This window comes from Sorex araneus, chromosome X (assembly GCF_027595985.1).
Source record: "Sorex araneus isolate mSorAra2 chromosome X, mSorAra2.pri, whole genome shotgun sequence".
Lineage (NCBI taxonomy): Eukaryota > Metazoa > Chordata > Mammalia > Eulipotyphla > Soricidae > Sorex > Sorex araneus.
The window spans coordinates 164,034,284-164,043,220 of record NC_073313.1 but is presented as its reverse complement, the minus strand read 5'-3'; the positions used below and the strand labels follow the sequence as shown (position 1 = coordinate 164,043,220).

Sequence of the window (8,937 nt, the reverse complement as noted above, 5' to 3'; positions counted from 1 at the left end):
GGTTCGAGCATCAACCCTTCTACCCCCAACCCCACTGACTCTCGGCCCCTGAGCACTGCTTGAGAGCAAAATCAAAGCAAATCCCCTCCAGCGGTGTGGGTGGGACCCACAAGCACAGCTGGGCGCTGTTCTCGTTCTGACAAGTGGCACCAACTGTCTCCAAAGGTGGCCGCACAGGTGGCCAAAGTTATCCCAAGAAGGGGGCAGAGTAGGCGGGGCCGGCAACGGGCAGTGGGTTCAAATGCAGCCGCCCTAGTCGCAGATGCACGTCACTTCTGCGCTACACGGCTGGCTTGGTGGGGTTTGTGCCCGGATCCAGTTCATCAGGCTCGGCCCTGCTGAGACCACCTCCCGCCAAGCCCAGAGAAGGAAACCCTGGGTGGGTGTCTGTCACTCAGTGTAGGGAGCCTTTTACAGAGCTTGGCTCTGATCTTTTTTTTTTTTTAATTGCTTTTTGGGTCACACCCAGCGATGCTCAGGGGTTCCTCCTGGCTCTGCACTCAGGAATCACTCCTGGCGGTGCTCAGGGGACCCTATGGGATGCTGGGAATCGAACCGGGTCAGCTGCATGCAAGGCAAACACCCTCCCCACTGTGCTATTGCTCCAGCTCTTACCTTCTGATCAAACAGAGGCTTCCTTAAGTTCCTGTAGCAAGGTACCCACTCCTGATCTTATTGATCTTACCCTGTCGCCATTTGTTTATCACTAGCTGCCGCCCATGCCACACCCTGCATTTTACTACTCTTTGTATTGGGGGTCCCGGCATGCAAACCAGACCACCTCCTCCCAGCAGAGAGGTATAAATACTGTAACTGCCAGAGAATAATCTCTCTCTCTGTCTCTGTCTCTCTCTCCCTCTGTCTCTCTCTCTGTCTCTCTCCCTATCTCTGTCTGTCTCTCGCCCTCTCTCTGTCTCTGTCTTTTCCCCCCTCTCTCTCTCCCCCCTCTCTCTCCCTCTCTCTCTGTCTCTCTGTCTCTCGCCCTCTGTCTCTGTCTTTTCCTCTCTCTCGCCCTCTCTCCCTCTCTCTCTGTCTCTCTCTCGCCCTCTCTCTGTATCTCTGTCTTTTCCTCTCTCCCTCTCTCTCTGTCTCTCGCCCTCTCTCTGTCTCTGTCTCTCGCCCTCTGTCTTTTCCTCTCTCCCTCTCTCTCCCTCTCTCTCCCTCTCTCTCCCTCTCTCTCCCTCTCTCTCCCTCTCTTTCCCTCTCTCTCCCTCTCTCTCCCTCTCTCCCTTTCTCCCTCTCTCTCTCCCTCTCTCCCTCTCTCTCCCTCTCTCCCTTTCTCCCTCTCTCTCTCCCTCTCTCTCCCTCTCTCTCCCTTTCTCCCTCTCTCTCTCCCTCTCTCTCTCTCTCTCTCTCTCTCTCTCTCTCTCTCTCTCTCTCTCTCTCTCTCTCCCCCCCCTCCTCCTCCTGGCTCTGCGTCTGTTCATTCGGCTGCGTCCCCTGGACAGGACGGGACCCCCCCCACTCGGACCAGTCATCTCTCCGACATGGAAGCCAGGAGCGACGCTGCTGCTTTCAAAGGGAGTGACCCGGTGCTTCGCGGGAAGACGGGCTCTGTGGCTTCCTCTGGGGGCCAGGCAGAGAGCCGGGCTTGTAAGCCCCGAGTGGCCCCCGCTTCTCAGCCCCCAGATCTCCCGCACCTGCCCTCTCTTCCCTCAGACCAGAAGGAGGCGATGGAGACGTTCTCCTTCCCCAGGTACGAGGTGGATGAGCTCCTAGCGCACATCCGCAACAGCATCCTAACAGGCGCCGATGGGAAAAACCTCTCCAAGACGGATCTCTGTCCAAACCCCAAGGTAAGGGGGGCGTTGCGGCAGGGATGGGGTTGCAGGAGGGCTCCCGGCCGACCCTCGGAGGCCGCAGGACACTCTCGGCGGTCATGTCCATGTCCAGAACCTCTGTCTGCATGTCAGGAATCCACTCTGTAATACAGCTGGGTTCGAGAGAATGGGGGAAAAAAAATAAAGCCTCGAATATATTAGCACTAGAGGGCTGGAGGGATAGCACAGCGGGGAGGGTGTTTGCCTTGCACGCGGCCGACCCGGGTTAGAGTCCCATCATCCCATAGGGTCCCCTGAGCACCGCCAGGAGTAATTCCTGAGTGTAGAACCAGGAGTAACCCCTGCATATCGCCAGGTGTGACCCAAAAAAGCAAAAAATAATATATATAGGGGCTGGAGTGATAGCACAGCGGGTAGGGCGTTTGCCTTCCATGCAGCCGACCCAGGTTTGAATCCCAGCATCACATATGGTCCCCTGAGCACTGCCAGGAGTAATTCCTGAGTGCATGAGCCAGGAGTAACCCCTGTGCATCGCTGGGTGTGACCCAAAAAGCAAAAAACAAACAAACAAAAATATATATATATTAGCACTGGAGCACTGTCGGCCCATTGCTCATGGATTTGCTTGAGTGGGCACTGGTCACGTCATCCACCTGCCTCTCCCAGCTGCTCTGCTGGGCTACTTTCGGGGTGCCGGGGGTTCTGCTCTGAGACTTCTCTGTTGCAGCCCGAGGTCTTACGTGCCATCTACATGCGGGTGCTGGTGCTGGTCTTCGGGATGCAGCCCGAGGACTTCTACAAGGTGAGTGCGTGGAACCGGGCACCAGGGCCGGGGCAGCCCCCTTTCTCCTCCTGGGCCTTTCCGGGGACGAACAGCGGATGGGATTTCTGGGGCTCTCCCCTGCTCCCACTCTTGGGCTCCCTTCCTCTGCAGAACGCCTCCGGGTTTTGGCCAATCCTGAGAGAACCAACGCACGGGGAATGTTTAGCCAGACAAGGGACTCGGCGCTGTCCTGGTCCACTACTCCCCCCCCCCCCCCCCGACCCATCCATCTGGGCACTGCAGAGGAATCAGCCCTGAGCACCCTGGGTGGGATGCTTCCCGCAGTGCTCTTTTTCCGGCGTACGCCCTGGACACACTCTGAGCACTCCTGATGCTCTCAGTGGCAGTGCAGTGCCCGTGTCGGCTTTGGGGCTTTGGGTGTGTGCCAGGCGTGGGGGCCGTTAGCCCGTTGTCTTTTTTTTTTTTTTTTTGCTTTTTGGGTCCCACCTGGTGATGCTCAGGGCTGACTCCCGGCTCTACACTCAGGAATCACTCCTGGCAGTGCTCGGGGGACCCTATGGGATGCTGGGAATCGAACCGGGGTTGACCACGTGCCAGGCCAACACCCTCCCCGCTGTGCTGTTGCTCCAGCCCCACCCACAAGACCCTTTTACACACCCCAGGAATTACTTGGGTGGCAGAAGACCGTTTCTTGGCAGTGAGGAAGGCACTTGCTATGCCCAAGGTGGACCCCAGTTTTTTTTTTATTTTTATTTTTTAAAAAATTTTATCACCATGTGGAAAGTTACAGAGTTCTCAGGTTTATGTCTCAGTTATACCATATTAAAACACCATCCCTTCACCAGTGCCCATATTCCACCACCAAAATCCCCAGTATACCCCCCGCCCCCCACCCCAACTGTATAACTGATGAACCTCACTTTATTTTCTCTTCACCTTGATTAAGTTCCATATTTCAACACAAAACTCACTATTGCTGTGGGAGTTATACCCCCAAACAAGATAACCCTAATAAGGAGGCATTTGATAATTAGTTTTCCATTCAAAGATTGTATGTTTTCAGGTTTTAGAAAAGGTCGCGTGGCCGCGTTAGCAGCCGCGCGGCTCAGATCTGTCCCAGTCCCGAATCCTGGAGCCGTGTTAGTTGCTGCTCAGTGTCGCCAGGGTTCCATCTGGAGAAGGTGTGCTGGCGGCACCTCCTCCCTCCGGCCCCCCGGTGTTGCTGGCCCCGATTCGGGTCCGGAGCATTGTCCGGGCCACGTTGCTCACCAGAATGCCTGCCGATTCTCTGTGGATTGTGGCATCAAGATGGCGCCGAGGGTGGGTCGAGGGCGTGACTTCCGGCGGCCGGGACCACTCAGAGTTTGGGCTGGCGCCGCCCCACTCCAGTGGCCCCCGCGGGACCCCAGTTTTTATTTTACTTTGGGGACCACACCCAGTGATGCTCAGGGCTGACTCCCGGCTCTGCACTCAGGAATCACTCCTGGCAGTGCTCAGGGGACCCTATGGGATGCCGGGGATCGAACCGGGGTTGGCCGCGTGCAAGGCCAACGCCCTCCCCGCTGTGCTGTTGCTCCAGCCCCAGCCCACGGTCTCTCTGATCCTCCCCCACAGCTGCCGGCCTGTGGGGAGGTGCCCTACCCACAGACCATGCAGGGCTTTCTATTCGTCAGCAACCTGTTCCGACACCTGTGAGTAGTGGGCGGCGGCCTCAGGGGGTCAGGGTGCCCCGGCCCTGTCCACCCCTGCCCGCCTCCCGGGCCCGTCCACCCCTGCCCGCCTCCCGGGCCCCCACCGAGGGCCACAGCAGCCCAGGTCGGCACATGGCCCTCTCTCCTTTGACCTTTAACCCCGAGGATGCCCAGATCCAGCGGCCGGGCCCCGGAGCCCAGAGTGGGGGGTTGCGCCAGGCTCTGTCACATTCTTGCTTCCTCCTCCAGGAAGCCCTTCATGCACATCTGTCGGGTCAGTGACTTCGAGATGGCGGATCTTCTGCACCCGAGTGAGTGAGGCCCGGAGCCAGGTGCAGGCTCGAGGCGTCCCGGGGCGAGGGGGCTTCTGGGGCCTCTGGGAACCCCCCATGGTGGTGGTTCTTCTGCTCGGCCTCCCCAGGAGAGCTCGTTTCAGCAGGACTCTTTCTTGCTCTCTGTCTTTGTTTTCGGGCCATACCCGACGATACTCAGGGCTCACTCCTCACTCAGTGCTCAGGATCACACTTGGCTCAATGCTCAGGACTCACTTCCAGTTCTGTGCTCAGGCATCACTCCTGGCTCAGTGCTCAGAGATCAGTCCTGGCTTTGTGTTCAGGACTCACTCCCGGCTCAGTGCTCAGGGCTACTCCTGGATCCATGCTCGGGGCTGGCTCCCGGCTCGGTGCTCGGGGCTGACTCCCGGCTCGGTGCTCGGGCCTCACTCCCTGCTCTGTGTTCGGTACTGACTCCTGGCTCAGTGCAGATCTCAGAGGGGCTGCGGCCCAGCAGGGGAATCCCTGTCTGGGTGGGGGGGCCCGAGCTGCCAGGCGTGTCCCTATGTCCCTTCCACTCCAGAAGCCAAGCGGACCATCCGGTTTCTCAGTGCCATTGTCAATTTCATCCACTTCCGGGAGTCTTGCTGTGAGAACTACATGGAGTTCCTGTGGCAGCATGTGAGGCCGCTCGGGGCTGGGCGGTAACTGGAGCCCCCCCCTGCACCCACCGGGGGGGATGGCTCCCGGCTCAGTGCTCAGGACTGACTCTTGGCTAGTGCTCAGGGCTCACTCTTGGTGCTGTGCTTGGCGATGGCTCCCGCATCAGTGCTCAGCACTGCCGTGCACTGCCGGGGGGGGGGTGGCGGCCTGGCCCCGTGACTCGTCTCGTCTGGCTGACGCACGTCCGTCATTGTGCCAGGGCACTGCCCTCGTGCTAGACGCTGCCCCTCTCGGGGACATGAGGACGGCTTCGGGGCTGGCCAGGGAAACCCCCGTCTTCCCAGGGTGCCGAGTGCGGGACACCGTGGGGGGCCACACCCAGAGCCCCCACCCCAGAGCCCCATCTCTGCCATCCTTCTCCCAGGCACACCTGTGTCGCCCATTGTGGGAGCACTGAGCTGTGAGGCTGAAGTGGAGGTGCTGCTGGGGGTCCCCGAAGGCACCAGCAGCCCCAGGTGCCCTAGGAGGGGGCGTCCCTGACGGGCCCCGCGCCCCCCGCCCACAGGAAGCTGCCGCCAGTAAAATGAGTCAGCTGGAGAGAGCCAAGGAGGAGGCACTGCAGAGACTGGAAGAGCTGAAGTGGGCGGCCCTGGGTAGCTTGGGGGGGAGGGGGGCGGGGGTGAAACCTTGGCGAGGGGTCCTGACCCGCGTCCCCTGTCCAGGCTGGTCCCCGCCGACCAGCAAGCCGAGGTCCAGCAGCTGGAGGACGACATCCAGGAACGGCAGCGGCCCCTGAGCCACTTGCAGAGGAAATCGGTACGGCGTGGGGCCACGCCACCAGGCAGTGGACGAAGGACCTGCTTTCCCCCCCCCTCCGGTCACCAGGCAGTGGACGAAGGACCTGCTGTCCTCCCCTCGGGCCACCAGGGCAGGACGTCCCTCGGCATAGCACCCACCCGACGGCCCACGGGGGGGGGGGGCGCCGTGATGTCACTGGTTTTTTTTTTTTTTTTTTGCTTTTTGGGTCACACCTGGCGACGCACAGGGGTTACTCCTGGTTCTGCACTCAGGAATTACCCCTGGCCGTGCTCAGGGGACCATATGGGATGCTGGGATTTGAACCCGGGTCAGCCGCGTGCAAGGCAAACGCCCCACCCGCTGTGCTATCGCTCCAGCCCCGATGTCACTGTGTTGGACGTGATGTGCAGCCGGGCTGGGTGCGACCCAGCGTGGAGCTGGCATCACTCATGCCTTCCGTCCCCTCTGCAGATGCAGATGCAGGAGACAAACGCGCAGAAGAAACACCAAATAGCCGAGAAAACCAGGCGCCGGGTGAGGCTTGGTTCCCGGGACATACATGGCCCACGGTTCCCGGGTCCGAGAGGGGTGGCTAGAGGGAAACCTGGGACCTGGGGGCAGAGGGGGCGGGTTGGAGCTCCAGATTTGGGCACCGGGGAGGTGGCACGGGTCCGTGCGGACGCACTGTCCCCTGGCCCCTCCAGAATGAGCTGAAGCTCTCACTGGCGTCCGCCAAAGAGCTGCAGGAGGGTCTGAAGGCCAAGGTCGTCGATTCGCCAGAGAAGCTGAAGCGGGAGAATGAGCAGATGAAGGACACGGTTCAGAAGTTCAAGACCTCCCTGGTGGGTCCCGGCCTCGCCCCTCTCCCCCCCTCCCCACCCCTGCCTCTGCCGGGCTTCCTGCCTGCCCTTGAACCCCGGTGGGCAGGACAGGAGCTGTGTGTCCCCTCCTGGACCTCAGTCTGGTCTGCGGTGAGTCCATTCCGGGCTCCTCGGAGGCTCTGGCCGAGTGACCGTGGAGGGGCTGTGTCCCCTGAGCCGTCCCTGACTTTACTGTGACAGGCGGGGGGGGGGGGTCCCGTGCAGGGTGGGGACCGCGCCCCCTAGCCAGGCCCTCCGCCCGCATCGTCCCAAAGTCAGAGCAGGGCCGGCTGGCCGGATGGGTGGGCGCATCGTGGGCAGCCAGTGGGTTTTGAGCTGACCGGGCGGCGCCGTCCAGCGAGAGGTGAGGGACAGGCGTGACCAGTACCGCGACGCGGTGGAGGGGCTGCCCAAGTGCCAGCTGGAGGCGCAGCGGTACCTGAGGAAGGCACAGGAGCTGGCGGACAGCAGGGACGGGCTGGCCCAGACTTCCCAGGAGGTGGGTGTCTCCCGCCCCCCGCCCCCCGCCCCCCGCCCCCAGCCCCAGCGGGAGACAGCGGGAGACAGCGGGATGGCCCTGTGATGTCCCTGTCACCTCCCTCCCGTGGTGACCCCCGGCCCGCCCACGCAGAACCTGATGCTGGAGGACCAGGTGGAGAGCGCCCAGCTGGCCCTGCGGAGGCTGAAGGGGGAGGAGAGCGCCCTCCGGCGGCAGCGCGCGGCCAAGGAGGAGAAGCTGGCCACGGTCCAGCTCAGGGCCCGCCAGAAGCGCCAGGACACGGAGAGGCACAAGCGCGCGCTCACCGAGTAGGTCCCCCGGGGCTCATTGAGTCGGTCCCACCCGGGGTCATCGAGTAGGTTCCCCGGGGTTCATTTAGTAGGTCCACCTGGGGTCACTGAGTAGGTCCACCTGGGGTCACCGAGTCGGTCCCCCCGGGGTTCATTCAGTTGGTCCCCCCCCCGGGGTTCCAGTCGGGTCCCCCCGGGGTTCATCGAGTTGGTTCCCCCACCCCCCGGTGGTTCGAGTCGGGTCCTCCCGGGGGTTCATCGAGTCGGGTCCCCCCCCCCCCGGGGTCACCGAGCAGCTCCCCCCCCCGCACTCCCGCGCCCAGGGACTGCCAGAGGCTGCAGGCGGAGCGGGACGCGGTCTGCGCGCGCGTGGAGACCCTCACCCAGGAGGCGCAGCGGGGGAGGCTGAGCACCCAGCAGCTGCGGGACGCGGCCGAGCGGGAGCGCCTCAAGTCCCGCGTGAGTCTGGGCGGGACGGGGGGGGGCCCTGCCTGGGCAGAGCCCCCACCCTGCTCACGAGTCCTCCCCCGCCCTCGCCGCCCCCGCAGGAGATCTCCGTCAAGCTCAAGGCTGGGCTGGACAAGTACCATGAGGGGCTGGAGAGGGCGTCGGCCGAAGGGCGCGCGGCTCTGCAGAGGAAGGTGGAGAAACTGAGGACGAGGCTGTACCAGGCCAACACTGGAGGGCCCCGGGAGGAGGAGGGCATGGGCCAGGGAGGGCAGGAGGGTGCATCCAGCACTCAGGACTAAGCACCTAACGCGCAGCACTTAGCGCGCAGCACTTAGCACGCAGCACCCCTAGCGCGCAGCACCCAGCTCTCGCCACAGCCCCCACCGATTAGGTTGTCACCTGTGGCCCCTGTGGGGTATTCCGGGGGCCCCCAGGGGTCAGACTCCCTGTGTGTCCTCTGCCTGAGGCTGTTTGGGCTGAAGAATAAATGGATACGCTCATGGCTGGATACGCTCATGGCTGCATGTATGTTTGCGGGCCTCCTCCTGTGTCCCCTCAGGGCACCTGGATCTGAGACCTTCAGGGGTGGGGGGGTGGGTACTGTCGCCTCAGGGTCCCAGCCCCCCCTTCACCACCAGGGGGCAGCACCTCCGTAAGCGCTGGGGACACCAGGGCCCAGCCAGAGCTCCTGGGCTCTGTGGGCTCAGGGGCCGTGGAGAAAGCTCAGTGGGTAGAGCACTCCTGGCAGTCCTGGTTCCATCCCTGGTACTACACAAATTTTCCTAAGTCCCCCCAAAAGGGGACCCCTGAGAGCAGCCTGAGTGTGCGCCCAACCCCCTTCTCCCAAGA

At 62.3% G+C, this 8,937-nt stretch overlaps 1 protein-coding gene across 3 annotated transcripts; it reads left to right on the top strand.

The window, feature by feature from the left end:
• Positions 1–1,556: 1,556 nt before the first annotated feature.
• LOC105943199 (kinetochore protein Nuf2-like) lies at positions 1,557–8,588 on the top strand. 3 transcript variants are annotated; one of them, XM_055120186.1, is made up of 13 exons: positions 1,557–1,796; positions 2,509–2,583; positions 4,180–4,256; positions 4,506–4,567; positions 5,112–5,209; positions 5,757–5,830; positions 5,914–6,007; positions 6,461–6,523; positions 6,694–6,831; positions 7,208–7,348; positions 7,481–7,656; positions 7,962–8,097; positions 8,187–8,588. In XM_055120186.1, exons 1-13 carry the CDS (start codon positions 1,674–1,676, stop codon positions 8,385–8,387), a joined length of 1,458 nt encoding a protein of 485 aa, XP_054976161.1. In that variant the 5' UTR covers positions 1,557–1,673; the 3' UTR covers positions 8,388–8,588. The 3 variants fall into 3 exon arrangements, with proteins under 3 accessions (XP_054976161.1, XP_054976160.1, XP_054976159.1); XM_055120184.1 differs by lacking the exon at positions 4,180–4,256 and having other exon boundaries at positions 1,638–1,796; XM_055120185.1 differs by lacking the exons at positions 4,180–4,256; positions 4,506–4,567; positions 5,112–5,209.
• Positions 8,589–8,937: the final 349 nt, after the last annotated feature.